A 20,994-nucleotide genomic window follows, 5' to 3' on the forward strand; every position below is an offset into this window, starting at 1 on the left:
TAGAATGTGTTGGTCACATTATTGTCACGCAACTGGTCTGGGCGTTCCGCCACGGCAGTAAATGTGTTAGCTGAGGATGTCGTTGCATTTATGGCAACCTCCATTTCTTGTTCAATGTTCTCAAGATCTTCCTCAGTAACTATTTTATCGAGAGCCCATATATGGAAACTAACATGGATTTACATTTTTTTTTCTTTTGACAGCCATCTGCTATGTCTGTCTCATGGTCTGACGGCCCTTTTGATCTATGTCGCCTTGCATATAGAATGCTATACAAACAAGAGCTAAGCAATACGTTACTCTCAATGAAAACGCACCCAGAATAAGGAAAATGCGATCACAACTTAGTCTAGATAGAACATTGGCCAGGACATCCCGGCCAGCGCGCGCATTGGCCGGCCAATGTACAAAATACGCTATCAAGTTTGAGCGCTTCGGACTTTGGCCAGTACGTCCCGGCCAGTGCGCGCATTGGCCGGCCAATGTACGAAATACAATCTTAGTGCTAAGTTCTTCGGGCTTTGGCCAAGAGAGCTGGCCAATGCGCGGAGTGGCCGGCCAATCCGCGCTTTGGCCGCACTTCGGGCTTTGACCGTAACATATATATATATATATATATATATATATATATATATATATATATATATATATATATATATATATATATATATATATATATATATATATATATATATATATATATATATATATATGTATATATATATATGTATATATATATATATATATATATATATATATATATATATATATATATATATATATATATATATATATATATATATATACATATATGTATATATATATATATATGTATGTATATATATATACAGAGAGAGAGGGAGGAGGGAGGAAAGACAATGTGCAATTCCCTAGTGTAGAGTAGGTTTAGTACTTTAGCCAATACCTAATTAAATAGGCCTATAGAATTTTTAGGTCTAAGGGGGTCATCCATAAATGACGTCACACTCGTAGGGGGGAGGGGGGTCCGTAATTTTGTGACGATGTGTGATGAGGGGGAGGGGGGGGGTTCAGATGTTGCGACGTCACATTTTTGCATTATAAAAAAGCAATGTTAGAAAACTAATTTTAGACGTTATTTCGCGTTTTAGATAACTGTTTTAATAAATTGTAATAGTTTAGACAAGATTTTGGAAAAATATCGATGTTTTAAAAAAATTCAACTGCAATTTTGAGGGGGTTGTAGGTTGAGGTGTGACGTCATTTTAGGGGGGGGGGGGTCTGGCTTTTTGTGACGACGTGTGACGGAGGGGAGGGGGGGGGGAGGTAAAAATCGTCAAAAAAGCGTGACGTCATTTATGGATGACCCCTAATATTAATTGGTTCCAGTTTCTTCCAGGCATCTCTTTGGGGGAAGGAGGGGGCAGAGCCGAAGAAAGTCTACCGCCCCCCCCCCCCCCGAACGAAATGGAATTTTTTTAGAAAACAAATACTTTTACCAGTGTCCGCCCCCCGGAAAATGTTGACCCCCCCCCCCCCCCCCCGGAAATAACAAGTGCCCCACTCCCCCGGAGAAAAAAAAAGAGTCTAGCAGGAAGAAACACTGATTGGTTGGGTTTTTTTTTTAATGTCGTGGAGAGTTTTGGTGGTAGGGGGCTAAATAAAATTAGAAATAGATCAAAATAATATACGACTCAAGCAAAAAAAAATTGAATTTCTATATTATTGATTTAGGCTTACTGCAGTGTCACAAAATGAAATGAAACTGTAAGTGAATACAACCATTGCGCATCCACAATTTCCTTGATATTAATAGATTTTCTTGGAAATCGGAAATACCCAGTAGTCTGTGGTTCTTGTAGGTTAGGAATATGGAAAACATTTATTTCTAAGATGGCGTAACATCTTTCTTAGTGTAGACTAGACCACTGTTGTAGCTGTAGTCTAGATCTAGAATCTATTTGTAAATCCCATAACTCGGAGGATATTAACTAGTAGGCCCATAGTATTAAGTATCTTGTAGATGTAGATCTACAGATGTTTATGTTTTTTTATGTAGGCTAAGGCTAAGAAGGCTAAACTTATTTTAAAATTATTTTTAACTTAACATTTTGAATTTTGACGTTTGTTGTTTAAAAAAAAAACAACCTAATCTAATCAGTCCCGACCTAATCTTACAAAACACTAGTCTAAGAAGTTGCTAAGTTGAATCAGTATAATATTCATATTCATTTAGCTACAGTACGTGGCACATATATTTATTATATTATAGGCCTATGCTACTATATAGTAATTGATATATATAATAGATACTAATATTACTAATAGATAGGCCTAGGGGTCATCCATAAATGACTTCACACTCGTAGGGGGGAGGGGGGGTCCGTAATTTTGTGACGATGTGTGATGAGGGGTGGGGGGGTTCAGATGTTGCGACGACACATTTTTGCATTATAAAAAAGCAATGTTAGAAAACTAATTTTAGACGTTATTTCGCGTTTTAGATAACGGTTTTAATAAATTGTAATAGTTTAGACAAGATTTTGGAAAAATATCGATGTTTTAAAAAAATTCAACTGCAATTTTGAGGGGGGTTGTAGGTAGAGGTGTGACGTCATTTTAGGGGTGGGGGTCTGGCATTTTGTGACGACGTGTGACAGAGGGGAGGGGGGAGGTAAAAATCGTCAAAAAAAGTGTGACGTCATTTATGGATGACCCCCTAGGCCTGTCAGTCTAAATATAATCAATTATATTATAATGATTAATAATGAAACCCAATTCTTATATCATAAACTAGTGTACCCGTCCCTTCGAGTTGCAGCGGGGATAGAAGAAAATCTGACAAAATATATAAGTATGGTTTTATGAATGCGTTACCAATTCTATGTTCTTAGACGCATGACCTTGTTTTCTAAACCTGAGTTTTTAAAATGTAAACAATTCCTGAGCTTGGATCGTAAAATTGGGACACTGGTTTACCTACACTTCCGCATGGAAATCTTGAGTGTATGTTAATCACTCACCGAAATAATGAGGTAGAACACACTTCGGTGACCGCCCATGTGTCAGGGACATAGAGGGGGCGCTCTTGGGAGCCCCCAATTACACTACTGCAGAGGCACCATAGTGCTCACAGGAAAAAACCGGGGCGCTTCGGGTAGTGCAATCTACGGGGCGCTGGCAGTTGCGCCTGTTGAAGTTTTAACACTGAATATAGTAGTATCCCTCACAACACTATGCAGGACGCACGATTAACGGATGCCAAGTGCTAACTTAGCCGCTCTGGAACTCTTGGTGCCAAATTGTGTATTGACAAAAATTGCACCCTCCCGGGTGCCGCTCATATCAAATCTATATAAAATTCTCTTCATGGGGACCATGCGAGACTTCACCATGTAAACGCACGCCGTTACTCCCCTGCTCTCTAGGCATAAAGCTACCACCCCCACCATTCTGGTGAGTTAAGGTTCACCCCGAATGTTTACAATCATAGAGATGGTCGAATCAGTAAGAGCTATTAGGGGCAGGTAATTTAGCTTTTAAACGATTTGAAATAAGGGATGGTAAGAAGTTCTGCTTGATCTTTTTATTACAGACGGCTGCTTTCATAAGGGTGGGGGGAGGGTGGTTAAATGGAAGGGAGGGTAGTGTCAAATTCACTAACTATGACGTACTGAAAAGTAGAAAATAAAACAACTAAATAGCGGTGTATGATACGCTGTGGGTCAGCTCGCTATAATTATTTTGTTAACAGAAACCTTCCAGGGAGTATTCTCATCAACTCCTTAAAGTTTTATAGCACTTGGATGAAAGTTGTCGAACTGTATCTGACTTTCATTTTTTTTAATATACCGTATATAGAGAAGAATCGCACCCTCCCGGGGCGCCACCTTGTGACATTAAAAAAGATTGTTTTACAGAAACCTCCCCTGGAGTGTTCTTATCAACTCCCCAAAGTTTCATAGCGATCGAATAAACGGTGTCAGACCGCATTTGACTTTTATTTTTTATATTTTGTATATAGAGAAAAACCACAATCCTCCCGGGGCGCCACCCTTGCAAAAATAAAAAAGATTTTTTTGCAGAACCCTTCCTTGCAGTATTCTATTTAGCTCCCCAAAGTTTGATGGCGATCGGATGAACGGTGTGAAACCACAATCGACTTTTATTTATTTATACCATATATAGAGAAAAAACAAATCGCGCCCTGCCGAGCGCCACCCATGCGAATTTGAAAAAAAAAATTCCGCAGAAACCTCCCCAGAAATATTCTCAACAATTTTCCAAAGTTTCACAATGTGATGAGAGGTGTAGTAATACATAAAAGACAGACAAACAAACAAACACACACACACATTGATAAACGGTTGCAATAATCTTCTTGGTCTCTCCTAAGTGAATCCTAACTATCTTCCCATCATCCCGTTTTGATATATCCTTTCTTATTTCAAAGCTGCTTTGACATGATATGAATAATCACTGGAAAAAAAAATGTGGTGACAATTTTAGATATGTAATATTGTGTTTTATTATTACTTTTTAGCTTATGGGATTTAAAGACAAACATAGACAAAAATAAAGTATTTTATTTACGCTACACTAATAATATTTTTGCATATTATGTTTAGTTTACACTATGCTACGATTTTATATTATTTTGGATTTAGAAGATGTCCTTTCATTAAATTTTTCTATTTAAAAAATTATCATGTAATTACAAATTATAAATTTTTATATTTTTAAATCTTATGTTGTCCTGCGCCTTTGCTAAACTGAAAAGTCTCGAGTTCGAACCCTCGGGTAGATGAGGCTCATTAGCTGGGGACAGCCACTCTTCTAGGAGAGACAACTCCAAAATCAAACAACTTCTGCCTTGTTGTTTGTTCTTGGTTGGACAAAGGCTATGGAAGCAAATCCAAAAAGAAAAGCAGGCTGAAATCAGAGTCAATGGCCTCAATGGTGCAAAACCAGTTGACACGTAATCCTTAATTGTGATGGAAGCATGGTCAAGTTGGCAAAAAGCTCATGGTTGATAAATTCGAAAAAAGTCTCGAGTTCAAACCCTCTGGCAGATAAGGCTCGATCCATCCCAACACTAAAAATTAAGAACGAAGAAGAAGAAGTCCTGCGCCTATGACTTTTGGTTCTAAGCCTACTATGTTAAGATGTATTTAAAAATTTGTTATCAATGTTTAATTAAGGGCCAAGGCTCAATTAAAAGACAGGATTGGGCCACATTAGTAAAAGTAAAGTTCCCTATCAAACCTGACGGTCTATAGGGCAAGTGAAGTAGGGTTCACTTGTTTCTGTGACCTCGGTATATGTAGAGATAGTGTGGTCAGCATTATGCCCAGCCGCCTTTACTTTCCCTAACGTGAGTTGGGTGGACTCAGGGATGATCTACTGTCTTGAACCTGGATTCGAACTCAAGACTTACGGGTTAGCAGTCCAGCTCTCTACCGCTAGACCACTCTGTCCCACATGGGCCACATTAGTAGTATATAAAAAAAAACACTTGAATATGGCACTGCCAACCATAATAAAAGTAAGCCTACTGCTTTTGGTAGCCTACTTATATTATATATAAGTATGGAAACTAAAAATAGCCCAGCTCTATACTTGGCTCAAACATAAGCAATGATAACAATACAAAAAAGAGACATGACTTTATCCAATAGCGCCCTGCTAGCAACCTTAAAAATAATCTGCATTTTATTAACAATAATTTCTTTTACTGTAAGAAATGGACAAATTATTGCTTTTCACTGGACTTCCTGAGAATACTGAGTCAATTCAACTACATGGCTTTATAGAGAAATGTTTTAGCCATGAACAATTAAAAGATTTGTGGATGGATCCCAGACAAGAAGCAAGAGCTGTAGCATTATTTGAAAATGTCATAGGTATGTTTAATACCTTCACTTTTTATAAGCTACAAAATCACAATTGATCAGTGTAATTTATTAGAAATATAGGCTAAAAAAGAACAGAAATATAACTTTTTTATTTGTGTTGTGGACTATAACTTAGTGCAATAGATAAATAGGAGCCAGATAAATTGCAATAAAAACTATAAAAAAAAAACAGTTGTTAAAAATGTAATAAGAAAAGCAGGTTGGTCTGAGTCAATGAGCCATACTGCTCACACCATGTCGACACGTAAGACTTAATTGTGTTAAAGTAAACCCTCTCCAATATTACAATAAAGAACCAAGAAGAAAGAGGAAAAAGGTAGATCTACTTTAACTTACACTACTTTTTTTTCAAATTTTCCTATAGATTATGAAAGAATTCAATCTAAAATGGAGAGAAGACAGTTCACTTTGGAAGACAATCAAATTTTTCTTGAGAAGGCTAACCCCACTAATAGTGTATTTGTTCATACATATGGTGCATTTACATCTGCTGCAGTAGATAAGCTAAGAATGCTGTTTAGTTCAAAGAAATACAACTGTGGTCAAGTGAAACAAGTTGTAGATATGACAGGTGGCGTGTTCGAAATCATTTTTGAAAATGGATGGGGTAAGCTACTGTTAATGACTCATTTAAAGTCCATTACAAATATGTTTCTTCTTTTATACATAAATAATTAAGCAATAAAATTGGCATGGGATATTCTCTATGGTTGAAAAAGGAAAAACTAGTTTAAAAAAAACTTTAAGAAAATATGTCTTCTTTAAAAATTAGTATTTTTGTATTTTGAAATAGTAAAATCTTTCATCATCTGCTTTTATACCTAAAGGTGAAAACTTTTGCAGACGTTCTGGTGAGACTTTAAAAAATAAACTTTCCATTGAACAAAAATTTATGACAAGAATGAAAATGTTTTTGTTTTATGTTATTCAAAAGTTTACAATTGTAAGCATAAAGCAATACAAGTGTACTTTTACCAATAGCCATAACTGAATCTGAGATAAATTTCATTCTAGCTGTCCACCTCCTCTAACAGTAATGCACCTTATGGACCATCCACGCATGGAATAATTCATGTGGTGCATCTTTCCCTTTAAATGGTCTAATAGCTTGCTTTTAATGTGATGTTGGTTATTTTTGTCCTATATTCATCAGACAGAAAATGAGACCCAAGCCATAGCCTGTTTCCAATTTTTCAATGACATATTTTTTCATATATTTAGCCTGAATTTAAGTATTATTTTGACCATATTATCTTACGGTAATATCTAAAAGCTCTTTATCTCTTATTCATTATATCCATAGTTAACTTGAAAATGCCTTTAAATTTTAATTCCAGTTTAAAAAATAAAATAACTGTTATGCATTCATAATTTCATCTTTTTCAGACTCAGTTTTTTTAGCTTGTCAAAGTGAGTGGATAGCTGAAAAGAAAAAGATTGATGTTTGGCCATTTTTTGATTGCTTTAAGGAACCAGCAGATGAACAGTATAAAAGATTACAAAAAGGCTTGCAACTTGTATCTCTAAAAACAATTCAGTCAGAACTTGCATCAGATTCATCTACAACAAATGTAACAAAACAAGATTCAAAAGAAAAAAATTATACTAAAAGATTTGACTTGAAAAATAAATTAGTAGCATTTTTGTTGCTTAACTTAGAGTTTGAATCAGCTGTAAGAGATCTGAAAGTGGAAATAGAAATTACGGCGAGCAGTGATAGCTGGTTGTTTACTTTCAGAGGACAAAGAGATAAAGTTAAACAGCTTTATAAATTAATGGCTTCTTTAGAGAATCCAGAGGTATGTATACATCTTATTAAATAAAAAATGCATATGATGATAAATAGCGTTTCAATTAAAATGATTATTTTATAATGAGAAACAACTATTTGTTCCAGAATCAGCTCTCTCCACGTGCACTGGCATTTTTCTGCAGAAAACGTGTTGAAGCACAGTTAAAACAACATTTCCAAAATTCTGGACTTTGCATAGCTTTTGCTGATGAAGAAAATCTTGTCATCACTATTAAAAATAAAATAGAAAAAGAAGTAAAAAAAAAACACTTTTGCTACTCTTCTTTAAAATATCAAATTTATAGGTTTTTAAAAAATAATTTAAAATACTTTATATTAATTTCATTATTTTTTTTTATAGAAAAGTTAAGTTTTAATTAATGAGCAATCTAAATTCTTAGCAAATTTTTAATGTGAAACATTAAGCTGACTTAAAATCATATTAGTTTGCAAGAGTTTTATTTTTACAAAACACTTAAATATCATATTTTTTCTTTCATTTTTACAGATGCCTTTCAACAAGTTTATGAAATCTCTTTTAAAAACACAGCCAGTTGTTAAACTAACTAGTAAAGACTACCAGTATGGTAAAGAATGGGAAGCATTTAAAAAGTCATTCAACAGGACTTACGGATTTAGTCAAGTTTATATACATGACAACTCAGTTTACTTGATGTATTTGTCACCATATAGATCTGAATTAAACTTTTTAATAGAAGTTATTAAAAAGGGAATAGGGTTGGAGAATCTGGAAGAAAGGGATGTTGAAAAGGAAATTAAAACAATTTGTTCAAGTGACCTAATTTGGCTGTTTAAAGTTCTACACTTTGATAAAGCTGTGAATAAACATTTTCAAGGGATGATTTATTTTAATGAAAAAGAAAACCAAATGAAGATCACGAGCACTAGAGAAGGCACTAAGGAAATTCAGTTGATAATTACTGCATGTAGTGTTGAGGTAAAGAAAACCAGAATATTATTTATGTTAGTTATAAATCTGTTTCATTAATGTTGCTGCTCAACTTATGATATTTATTTTTCTTGCTATACATTTGTTTTATGCTTCATCTATCTTTCTTAAAACTTATGGAATTTATTTTATTCTCCTAAATTCGTCTTCCTTTATCCCCAGAATAAGTAATTCTGGGTTCAGCATGTTTTCCTTTCCCTTTTAATCTTTCTGCATGCTTTTATTGTATCATTTTTCTCTTTAGTCTACTTTATGCTGATCATATCTGTTACAAAAAATTACAAGCATCAGTTCTCACTTTGTTTCTCTGTTTGTCCATCTCATGTGTTTTATATTATTTCAATTTATGTTGCTTGAAACAAATAAAGAAATAAATGTATCTATTTTATTTCTGCAATTGCTTAAGTAATTAATTGTTTTTTTTTAATTAACTAATTGTTTTTTGCAATTTATTATTTATTTCATTTTCATTTAGGTCAGCAAAGAAGAGAAACAATTTCTTAAAGATGAAACTGTTAGAATGAGCCTAAAATCACTATTTGAAAAGAATAAGTGCCATTTTGAGTTCAATATAGGAGAAAAAACAGCTGTATTTATTGAGACTAAAAGAGGAGAAAAGGTAAACAAATAAATAATACACTTTATGAATGCAAAGAACAGTTTAAATTTAATATACATAAGCTATGGATTATTACTAATTTCTTTTCTCATAAGTAAGCTTATTATTTAAGCTTATCATATCTCTTTTGCTGTTTCTAAAAATGACAATTAAAACAATTAAATATATTTCACTTTACATTATTTTCAGATTATTTTCAGAGAGTTCCTGTTAAAAATTTTAGTGAAACTAGATTGCTCATTTTTTCTAGACGAACCCTCAAAAAGCTATGATCAATGGATTCCATTTGTGGAATCAGTAGTCAAAGCAGAATCTCTTAATTCTCCTATACATGTAATTATGGAAGACTCAAAAATCAAACTTCTAACAGTACCAGGGAATGAAGACTTGACTGCCTCTATTGTTGAAAAAATTAAAGAAAGTATACATGAACTCAAATTTAAAAATGATAGCTCTAATACACTAAAAGATTCTAGCAAGGAGAGAACTATTAGTAAAGACTCAAACAAAGTGTCTGCTAATGCTAAATTAAAAATTGAAACAAAGTCTTTACAAATAGATGAAAAAAAATATGAATATAGCAGAAGATTTTTAATGGATGAATTTTGTAAAATAAAAAAAACTTTTAACTGTTCGAGTTTGAGGTTTTTTGATGGTGCCATTCATATTGAAGGCAGTACACAGAATGTGAGTTTGGCTTGCATAGAAATTAAATCTCTAATTGAAAGAATTAATATCCAGAACAAATGTTTGTCTTTTCCTGGTCTGCTGACATTCATTGCATCTCCAGAAGGTTCATCAATTAAAGATGATATTTCAAAAAAATTCAAATGTATGGTTGAATTTTCAAATATAAGGTCTAAAAATTCTCCTAGACTAGAAGCTGTAGAAAAAGAGACAGTAAGAATAGATTACACAGTTTTGTTGCTTCATTCAGCTAGATTTGAAGGTTTTAATATTCATCTCACTCAAGGCAAGATAGGGGACATGGAACACAATATGACAGTTGAATTTACTCCATCAAAACAAGGTAATTCATATAAATATATATATATATATATATATATATATATATATATATATATATATATATATATATATATATATATATATATATATATATATATATATATATATTACAGACAGTGATTAAAATATTATCAATCATTTTATTATTTTCAATCTTATTTGAGATGATAAGTCTAGTATTTAACATAAAAGGCTTTAAGACTTCAGTTTATCTGAACTAATTTTGCTAAATTCAACTAGCTAGAAGAAATGTATTAAATATTACATCTTCCCATATAAATCTTATAAGTTTAAAAAAGGCCTCAACTTTGAATAGAGATTTTTCATTAAACTTTTCAGATAAAAAATCAGTCATCAAACAGGGGGAAACATCTCTTCAACTGGAGATAATGTTGCCAGAATGGAAGTCTTGTCATGTAAAAACAAACAAAGAACACTTTGCTAACCTAAGGTTTAGCTTAAGAGATGCTGTCAAGCTTGTGTTAGAACAAGCAAAACAAACAAACTGTCGTAAAATTGGATTTTCAACCGAAAAAATACATCATGCAGAGTTTGCATTTCCACTAGATTGTATTGCTGAAGTACTGGTATCAGAGCTTGTGAACTCATTTGAACTTGCTAGATACTCACAACGTGAACTATCTGAAGAGAGGAGTTTGAATTCAGTTGATGTATATGTAATAGAGCCAGAATGCAATGCTGTTTTTAAAGCCTTTGATTATTTTATTACCATTTACAATGGAAAAATAGAAGAGCCAGATCAAGCAAGCTGGGATAATGTTTGTCCCCAAGGTAAGTTGAAACTCTTGTTTAAAAAATTAACTTCTTTAAGTTGTTTAAAAATTACTTTTAAATATATAATGCATTTTTGGTGCATACAATGTGTCTGCAAATAATCATTCTGTTTCAGTTTTTTTTTCTTTACATAGTCTGTGCAGTATTTCTTCCAGACTTTTTTTTCTGGGGAGGGGGGGTTGGACACTGGTAAAAGTATAAAAGTATATGTTTTCTATACAAATTCCATTACCAATTCGTTGGGGGGGGGGGGGGGGGAAGGAAGAAACTCTGAGTCTGTGGTGTTTGTTGGGGAAAACTTTCTGGATAGTTAATCTTTATTAACCATGCAAGAATATTTATTTATTATCTAAAATAATATTTATCATTATAGAATGGTATGTTCAAAAATGAAAGAGGAGATTATGTGGTAGCCATCATTTGATCATTCAGGGAGGGGTCGACGTGGTCGAGTCGGTAAAGCTCATGGCTGCTAAACCAAAAACTCTCGAGTTCAAACCCTCGGGTAGATGAGGCTCGCTAGCTGGGGACAGCCACTCTTCTAGGAGAGACAACTCCAAAATCATACAACTGCTGCCTTGTATTTTGTTTTTGGTTGGACAAAGGCTATGGAAGCAAATCCAAAAAAAAAAGCAGGCTGAAATCGTAGTCAATGGCCTCAATGGCACATAACCAGTTGACACGTATCCTTAATTGTGATGGAGGCGTGGTCGAGTCGGCTAAAGCTAATGGTTGATAAATTTGAAAAAGTCTCTGGCAGATAAGGCTCGATCCCCTCCAACACTAAAAATTAAGAATGAAGAAGAAGAAGAGCATTCAGGGGAACTAATGCTGACATCAAATGTTTTTTACAAATCTAAGAGCCAGGACATACTAATATTGGGCAGTTGATATTTATTTAGATTTAATTGATTGTATGTTACTGTTTGAGTTTTAAAGCAAACATTTTTAGTCAAGTACAATGGCAATTTAGTTAATAAAGAACAAATGGAAAGAATAAATATGTTACTTATTTTTTTCTAAGCTTAAAATATCAACTTACTGTTATATTTTTTTAATTCCTATAGAAGAAACAGAAAATACAACATGTATGACAAGCTTCTATAATCAAAGCTTATAAACACTAAAATTATGAAGATAAAGCTTAATATAATTTTTCAGATAGAGTAATGATTGCTCATGATATATCTTTAACACACCAAAGCTTAATTTAGATCTAATGTGTGTCAAAATGAGAGGTTGGAACATCAGTTTTTTAATTGCACATCTATATCACATTATTATCTTGTACATTACAGTAGTTATTATTTTTTCCTAAATAATGTATTATTTCTTTTAAAATAGAGTTAAGCAGGTATGACAATTATCATAATTACGATGCCATGGTAGAAGTACGTACCATCAACCATGCAAATGCTGTAAGTAAAAAGAAAAGAGTTTCAGTTAGGTAAAATACATGTTTGATATAAATAAGTAATCTGATGGATAAGCCTACACATGAAACTTAAACACTTACTACAATCTAAAATTGAAATGTTAGGTATTCATGTGAGATATGTGGAGAGAATAATCTAAGGATTGAAGGGCAAATGTATTCCTACATTCATTTTAAACAGGATGAAAAGACTTTGTTTTGCTATCCTGTCGATCAAAGTCTTGAGGCTGAAACATGTCCAGCTTGTGATGAGCATCAAAGTATAAAAAAAATACTATCAGAGTCTTTACAAAAAATAACAGATGAATTTCCAGATGGGCTATTGATAGGTGAAATGCATCGTGTGAATAGCTTTCCTTACAAGAAAGATGTGGCAGTCTTTTGTTCCTCTCCCTGGGGATTAGACTGTGATAAGGTAAGCTTCCATAGTTGATTTGTTTTCAAGATGTATAATAATAATTTTTTGCACTGTGTCTGTCTATCATTCCACAATAACACTCAATTGTCTATCTACTTATGACAACATGTGGGAAAATCTCCTATTGAAATATTATTCTGAATAATAATTTTCAAAATTCAAATTTGTTAATGACATTGTTATATTATTGTTATTTTAGCATTAAAATTAAATTACATACTATGTAGTTTTTATGGAAGCGATTTGTGATTGTTTTTAGTGAAACCAACAGGTGTAAAAAGATCTTCACACTAACTTTAACATTTTGATATGTATGATACTTTTTTAAAATATTTATTTAACTTATTTTTTTAAAATGTGTGTTTTGTCAGTCAACTTAATAATACTCCATTTCAGATGATCCAAACTTCACTCACAAATTGCATTTTAGCTTCCAATGAATTTGATGCTGTTCACATTGTTCTACCTGGCATGCATGGTGCATCAAAATTTCCAAAAAAATATTATTCACAAGCAGTATTTAAGGAAATTGATACCTTACTTGAGACAAAAAAACTACACAAACAAAGGAGGATTGCATTAATTGTCCAAAATTCTGATTATAGAGAAGTTAGTTATTTGCTGTAGCTATGATTTCTCAATAAAATATAGTTATTATATTTAAATATATATGTATAAAATTAATTATTCATCTTTAAACAATACTGCATTAAAATGTCATTAAGCTAAGACTATCCAAATTTATTTTTAAAAATTTATTAAAGTATTTAAAACCTCATGTATTGGCCTTTTTGTCATTTTAAATTTTAATAGGTGACAAGTAGCTATATAAAATTTTAATTACATATATGATAATTAATAAACTTCTTTTTTGTCGTAGTGTTTTGAAAGTGAATTGAAGAGACGTTATCCCCCCAAAACAGTACCTAAATCTTTATTTGAGCGCTTTATTAGTAAGTGTTTAATTTTAGTTTTTGTTATAAGCATCTTTTTAAACAAGAAATGATCCAAGTTGCATTCATAACGTTGAACTTATTTAAACATTAAAGGATTTGTCATATAAAGTATATGTTTTAGCCCTTATATCATTGAAATGTTCTCGGCAGATGAGGCTCATTAGCTGGGAACAGCCACTTTTCTAGGAGAGACAACTCCAAAATCAAACAACTGCTGCACTTCAAATAATACAAGACTATTATATAAAAATGTAATTTATTGTTTGCAAATAAAACACAACTTATTACCGTCCCCAAGAAAAGCAGGCTGAGATCAAAGTCAATGGCCTCAATGGCGCATAACCAGTTGACATGTTTCCTTAATTGTGTTGGAGGGGATCCCTTTGAACACTAAAATTAAGAACGAAGAAGAAGAAGAAGATTGAAATGTTTTCATTTTATCCTTTCATTTTACAGATACTTTTGTTTGGACCTCAGAAAATAAAGGTACTAGTTTTAAAAATATTACCTGGTCTGCCAATTAGGCTAATTTACACAATTCTACTACTTTCTAGAGCTTACTAAATCTATTTCCATCTCAGAACTAAGTTTTTGATCATTGGGACTAGATAAAGAATGCATGTTAATTGTAACTTTCAGGTGCTCCAGTAACAAAGCAAAGCAGCTTATTTTATATTTTAAGATTATCATTGTCTTGTCCAAGAGTGGTTAATTGTAGGAAGACTGCAAATCTATAGTCTGTAAAGATTGCTTCTATTTTCTCACTTTATATAAATAAATTCTCTATAACTGTAAACAGTGAACACAAATTTGTATTTAACTAACCTCTTCCCCTTCCTTCAATAGTTTAGACCTACTTAAAGTTGTTTTTTTAAAAACATTTTCTTATGTGTCTTGTTGACCATTATTCTTTTGTAATTTTACATAGAAAATGAAGCATATATCTGGAAAACCAGAGCCAATGATTCTTCAGTTACTATTTCGAGTTTATCACAAGAAAACTGTTATCAAGCTGCTAAAAATTTGGAAAAGGAGCTCAATCACTTGCTGAACAAGAATACAGATATACTACAACTTAATCAACAACAAACTTTAAAATTTGAGGTATTGCCAGCACATATCTCTTTCCAAAGATACAAAGTATTTATTGCCTAATCTTAATGTTTTAGATATCTTTGCATAAATCTTATTAGTTTGTTGTTAGTTTTTAGGATTATAATACAATTTTAAATCACAAAGTACTAAAGCAGCCCTAAAAATTATAATCAGAAACTGGAAATACAAACATATAAAGAATGATATGTAAAAACTATGCACTTGAAAAATTTGGATACTTCAGTGCATGCTAAATTTTTAAAGGTATCAAAGAATAATAATTTTTTGCTTGTGCTAAACAAATTATTTCTGTTCATTTCATTTTTGCTTCTTTATTTCATTTCTACTTTCAACTATTGGTACCTACTATTTTGAAAACGAGCATACCTCTTGCATTATGCTGTGATCTAGACCGTCTCACCATGTGACTAAACATTTTATAAGGGTATCATGAATGTGTTTCAAGTCTTGTATATTAGACGTGTGACCTTGAAATGCAAACACTATTTCTTAAACCTTAGTTGTTGTGGCGCATTAGTCCACACTACTGCCCAGATGTATGAAAGCCTTGAGTGTGTATTAGTCACCCTCCATAATAGTGAGGCAGAAAACACCTAAGTGACCCCCAAGTATTAAAACTGTTGCGGGGCTCTCGCTAGAAAAACTAGTCACACTACTATAGGGTGCAATACCTTGTTTGGCTTAGTTATCAAATGTAGTGGCCTACCATGTCCCTAGTGTAAGGTGCTATTAAAAATTTAAAAGAAATGTAAGCATTATAGTGCTCACAGGGAAGTTTGGGGTGCTTCAGATCACACATTGCAGGGCCACACCTGTTGCAGTTTGACAGTTTAGTCAAATAGCACGCCTGATCACCTGTGCAGGACGCCCAACTGTAAACCATCACAGGGGCACTGGATCACAATCCTAATTAGATTTAGCCATGCATTTTAGTAAAGGTGGCTTTTTAAAATGAATGGTAAGCACCATAGCGCTCATGAGGAGCAGAGGGTACTCTACATCACCTGACCACAAGGAGTGCTGGTTGATGCACCAGGTACAGTTTGAAAATTGAATCAAGTAATAAATAATAATAAGTAATGTTCCTTTTTTGAAACTCACAATTCATGGGGCAAGTGAAGTAGAGTTCACCTGTTTCTGTGACGTCGTTGAATTAAGTAGTACCCCTGAATCAAGTAGAATCCCTGAATCAAGTAGAATCCCTGAATCAAGTAGTACCCCTGAATCAAGTAGTACCCCTGAATCAAGTAGAATCCCTGAATCAAGTAGTACCCCTGAATCAAGTAGAATCCCTGAATCAAGTAGAATCCCTGAATCAAGTAGTACCCCTGAATCAAGTAGAATCCCTGAATCAAGTAGAATCCCTGAATCAAGTAGAATCCCTGAATCAAGTAGTACCCCTGAATCAAGTAGAATCCCTGAATCAAGTAGTACCCCTGAATCAAGTAGTACCCCTGAATCAAGTAGAATCCCTGAATCAAGTAGAATCCCTGAATCAAGTAGAACCCCTGAATCAAGTAGTACCCCTGAATCAAGTAGAATCCCTGAATCAAGTAGAATCCCTGAATCAAGTAGTACCCCTGAATCAAGTAGAATCCCTGAATCAAGTAGTACCCCTGAATCAAGTAGAATCCTTGAATCAAGTAGAATCCCTGAATCAAGTAGTACCCCTGAATCAAGTAGAATCCCTGAATCAAGTAGTACCCCTGAATCAAGTAGAATCCCTGAATCAAGTAGAATCCCTGAATCAAGTAGAATCCCTGAATCAAGTAGAATCCCTCAATAGAGTGGTACCCCTGAATCAAGTAGTACCCCTGAATCAAGTAGAATCCCTGAATCAAGTAGAATCCCTGAATCAAGTAGAATCCCTGAATCAAGTAGAATCCCTCAATAGAGTGGTACCCCTGAATCAAGTAGAATCCCTGAATCAAGTAGTACCCCTGAATCAAGTAGAATCCCTGAATCAAGTAGAATCCCTGAATCAAGTAGTACCCCTGAATCAAGTAGAATCCCTGAATCAAGTAGTACCCCTGAATCAAGTAGAATCCCTGAATCAAGTAGAATCCCTGAATCAAGTAGTACCCCTGAATCAAGTAGAATCCCTGAATCAAGTAGAACCCCTGAATCAAGTAGTACCCCTGAATCAAGTAGAATCCCTGAATCAAGTAGAATCCCTGAATCAAGTAGTACCCCTGAATCAAGTAGTACCCCTGAATCAAGTAGAATCCCTGAATCAAGTAGAATCCCTGAATCAAGTAGAATCCCTGAATCAAGTAGTACCCCTGAATCAAGTAGAATCCCTGAATCAAGTAGAATCCCTGAATCAAGTAGAATCCCTGAATCAAGTAGAATCACTGAATCAAGTAGTACCCCTGAATCAAGTAGTACCCCTGAATCAAGTAGAATCCCTGAATCAAGTAGAATCCCTGAATCAAGTAGAATCCCTGAATCAAGTAGTACCCCTGAATCAAGTAGAATCCCTGAATCAAGTAGAATCCCTGAATCAAGTAGAATCCCTGAATCAAGTAGTACCCCTGAATCAAGTAGAATCCCTGAATCAAGTAGTACCCCTGAATCAAGTAGAATCCCTGAATCAAGTAGAATCCCTGAATCAAGTAGAATCACTGAATCAAGTAGTACCCCTGATCCCTGAAGGACATCTAATCAATGGATCCCAGGTGCTAAGATAGCTGCTGGGGTGCTGCCTCTTCAAAATTTAATTTTTTGCAGAAACCTTCCTAGGAGGATTTTTCCCACTTCCCAAAGTTTCATAGCAATTGGATGAAAGTATTAGTTCATAAAAGACAGTCACACCCACAGCAGCCATAATTTACAATCTTATATACATAGATAGGCGTTGTTGTAGTAACACATATTTTGTGAATGAGTTAAGTATTCATTGTTGTTTGATTTTGTTCTTAATACATCTAATTTTATTTTCAGGTAATTATGAAACAGTCAATAGAAATGTTAGTGTCTGTAATATTGGAGAAACACTATTTTCAAAGCTCTAATCCTCATCCTTGCAAAAGTGTAAAAGAAGACAGAAATTTATTCTGCTCAACTATAAGAATTCAAGGGTTAAATCACACTGTTGTTAAAGAATTTAAAAAGAAGATTACTCATGATTTAGAACTGGACACATCTTTAAAATATTTCTCGCAATTAAGCATAAATCAAACTTCCATCCAAAGTGCTGAAGCTGTTTCAATAAATACAGAACTTACAACCAAAAGCCATTCTTTTACAAGTACATTTTCTGCAGATGTTGCACCATCATCATCTACTTTATCCTTTCAATGGAAGTACCAAACAAATGCAAGCACATACTATTTTCAGAGTTTTGAACCAAATTTAAACAAAATGATAGAAAAGGCTTTTATTCAAGGCAAATTTGGATTAAATGAAATAGAAACTGCACCTTTCAAGGAGATAAATTTCACTGATTGGACAACAACTGTTAATTATTGTAAAAAAGCAATAATTAGAAATGAAATATTTGAAAGTAAGAAGCTTTTCCAAAGATAATTAATTAATTATTGTGAAAGTGGAATGGTTAAGAGATTGTTCTAGAACATGAGAAGTGAACTAGGAAGAAGATTTTTGGTCATGTATTGTTGTTGTATTGGGGAAGGGATGTAGCAAACAGAAAAGTAATTATTATTTATTAGTAGTACCAGTTTTGATATCAAGCTTAAACAACTAAAATGCACAAACATATACTTAGCAATTTATGTAAAAAGACATATTTGCCTAAAATGTGTGCTTGTTAACTGATTTTGTGTGCATTTAGTTAAAGCTGTTAAGTTAAACCTTCACTTAAATGAAAGACCATGCTTTGTTGCAAATACATAGGTACATTAAAGTTATTATATTTATTAAGCTTATTATACTTTAGATAATCTTTCCACAGATATAAAAGAAAAACTACCAACACCATTAGTTTGGACACCAATGTATAATGAAAATCATAAGTTGTTAAGAATAGATAACAACCAAGATGAATATAAAAATATTGAAACAAAGCTCCAAGAAGATTTTTCAACAAGTGCTTATAAAATAAGCATATGGAAAGTAAGTTAAGTGTTATGATGACTTATTTAAAACTAGCACTTAATATAAAAAGAAAATAATGATATATAACATTGTTTTAACAATTTTAACAATAAGTATTAACACCACAATGAGTGAAAAATTGGATACTTAAGTTTCATATTCAAGCATATAATGGTATGTGTGACATCAAAGCTGCCAATGATAAACTGTTCCTGATAACATTGTCATGACACTAGTGACAAATTAACCCAGTCAATATAACACCTAACAAAAAGGCTCCTATTAATTCTTGCTATTATCTCTCAGCTAATATGGTTGTTGTACAAATTATTTTAGTTAAGAAAATACTTCAGTCAATATATATATATATATATATATATATATATATATATATATATATATATATATATATATATATATATATATATATATATATATATATATATATAATTTTATTTTGTTATATATAGATTGAGCGTATTCAGAATAAAGACCTTTTCAAGCGCTTTGAAATGAAAAAAATTCAAATGAATAATAGTCAAGCTTATTATTTGTGGCACAGAGCTTCAGAGAGATCAAGACATTTTATTTCTCAACATGGCTTTCATCCTCCATTCAGTTGTATACCAAAAGGTATATTTTCAATCATTCTATAATGTGCATAACCAACATAACCCATCATCAATTTTATTAATTATTACTTAAACAATTTTTATATTGCACATATATCTATCTATATATGTATATAAATGTATATATATATATATATATATATGTATATATATATATATATATATATATATATATATATATATATATATATATATATATATGTATATATATATGTATATATACATACGTATATATACATACGTATATATACATACGTATATATACATACGTATATATACATACGTATATATACATACGTATATATACATACGTATATATACATACGTATATATACATACGTATATATACATACGTATATATACATACGTATATATACATACGTATATATACATACGTATATATACATACGTATATATACATACGTATATATACATACGTATATATACATATACATATATACACACGTATATACACACATATATACACACGTATATACACACATATATACACACACATATATACACACACATATACACACACATATATACATATAGACATATACATATACACATATACACATATACATATACATATATACACACATATATACACACATATATACACACATATATACACACATATATACACACACATATATACACACACATATATACACACACATATATACACACACATATATACACACACATATACACACACATATATACATATAGACATATACATATACACATATACACATATACATATACACATATACATATACACATATACATATACACATATACATATACACATATATACATATACACATATATACATATATACATATACACATATATACATATACACATATACATATACACATATATACACATACACATATATACATATACACATATACATATACACATATACATATACACATACACATATACATATACACATATACATATACACACATACACATATACACATATACACATATACACATATACATACACATACACACATACACATATACACATACACATATACACATACACACATACACATATACACATACACATACACATACACACATACACATACACATACACATATACACATACACATATACATATACACATATACATATATACATATGTATATATACATATGTATATATATATATGTATATATGTATATATATATATGTATGTATATGTATGTATATGTATGTATATGTATGTATATGTATGTATATGTATGTATATGTATGTA

The 20,994-nt window shown here is 32.4% G+C and overlaps 1 protein-coding gene across 1 annotated transcript in view; it reads left to right on the forward strand.

Moving 5' to 3' along the window:
• The first annotated feature begins 1,856 nt into the window (after positions 1 to 1,856).
• LOC131955016 (uncharacterized) overlaps positions 1,857 to 20,994 on the forward strand; it is a 21,680-nt gene continuing 2,542 nt past the window's right edge. Inside the window, exons 1-18 of the mRNA XM_059318895.1 lie at positions 1,857 to 1,973; positions 5,721 to 5,882; positions 6,259 to 6,501; positions 7,281 to 7,693; positions 7,792 to 7,941; positions 8,195 to 8,644; positions 9,132 to 9,275; positions 9,465 to 10,305; positions 10,644 to 11,096; positions 12,444 to 12,517; positions 12,716 to 12,949; positions 13,349 to 13,561; positions 13,833 to 13,905; positions 14,365 to 14,394; positions 14,837 to 15,012; positions 17,968 to 18,529; positions 18,938 to 19,098; positions 19,551 to 19,713. Of these exons, the coding sequence (XP_059174878.1) occupies positions 5,723 to 5,882; positions 6,259 to 6,501; positions 7,281 to 7,693; positions 7,792 to 7,941; positions 8,195 to 8,644; positions 9,132 to 9,275; positions 9,465 to 10,305; positions 10,644 to 11,096; positions 12,444 to 12,517; positions 12,716 to 12,949; positions 13,349 to 13,561; positions 13,833 to 13,905; positions 14,365 to 14,394; positions 14,837 to 15,012; positions 17,968 to 18,529; positions 18,938 to 19,098; positions 19,551 to 19,713 (4,540 nt within the window). The 5' untranslated portion in view covers positions 1,857 to 1,973; positions 5,721 to 5,722. The remainder of the gene's footprint in view (positions 1,974 to 5,720; positions 5,883 to 6,258; positions 6,502 to 7,280; positions 7,694 to 7,791; positions 7,942 to 8,194; positions 8,645 to 9,131; positions 9,276 to 9,464; positions 10,306 to 10,643; positions 11,097 to 12,443; positions 12,518 to 12,715; positions 12,950 to 13,348; positions 13,562 to 13,832; positions 13,906 to 14,364; positions 14,395 to 14,836; positions 15,013 to 17,967; positions 18,530 to 18,937; positions 19,099 to 19,550; positions 19,714 to 20,994) is intronic.

Source organism: Physella acuta, unplaced genomic scaffold, assembly GCF_028476545.2.
Source record: "Physella acuta isolate Inbredline_101_S28 unplaced genomic scaffold, ASM2847654v3 ptg001047l, whole genome shotgun sequence".
Taxonomy (NCBI): Eukaryota; Metazoa; Mollusca; class Gastropoda; family Physidae; genus Physella; species Physella acuta.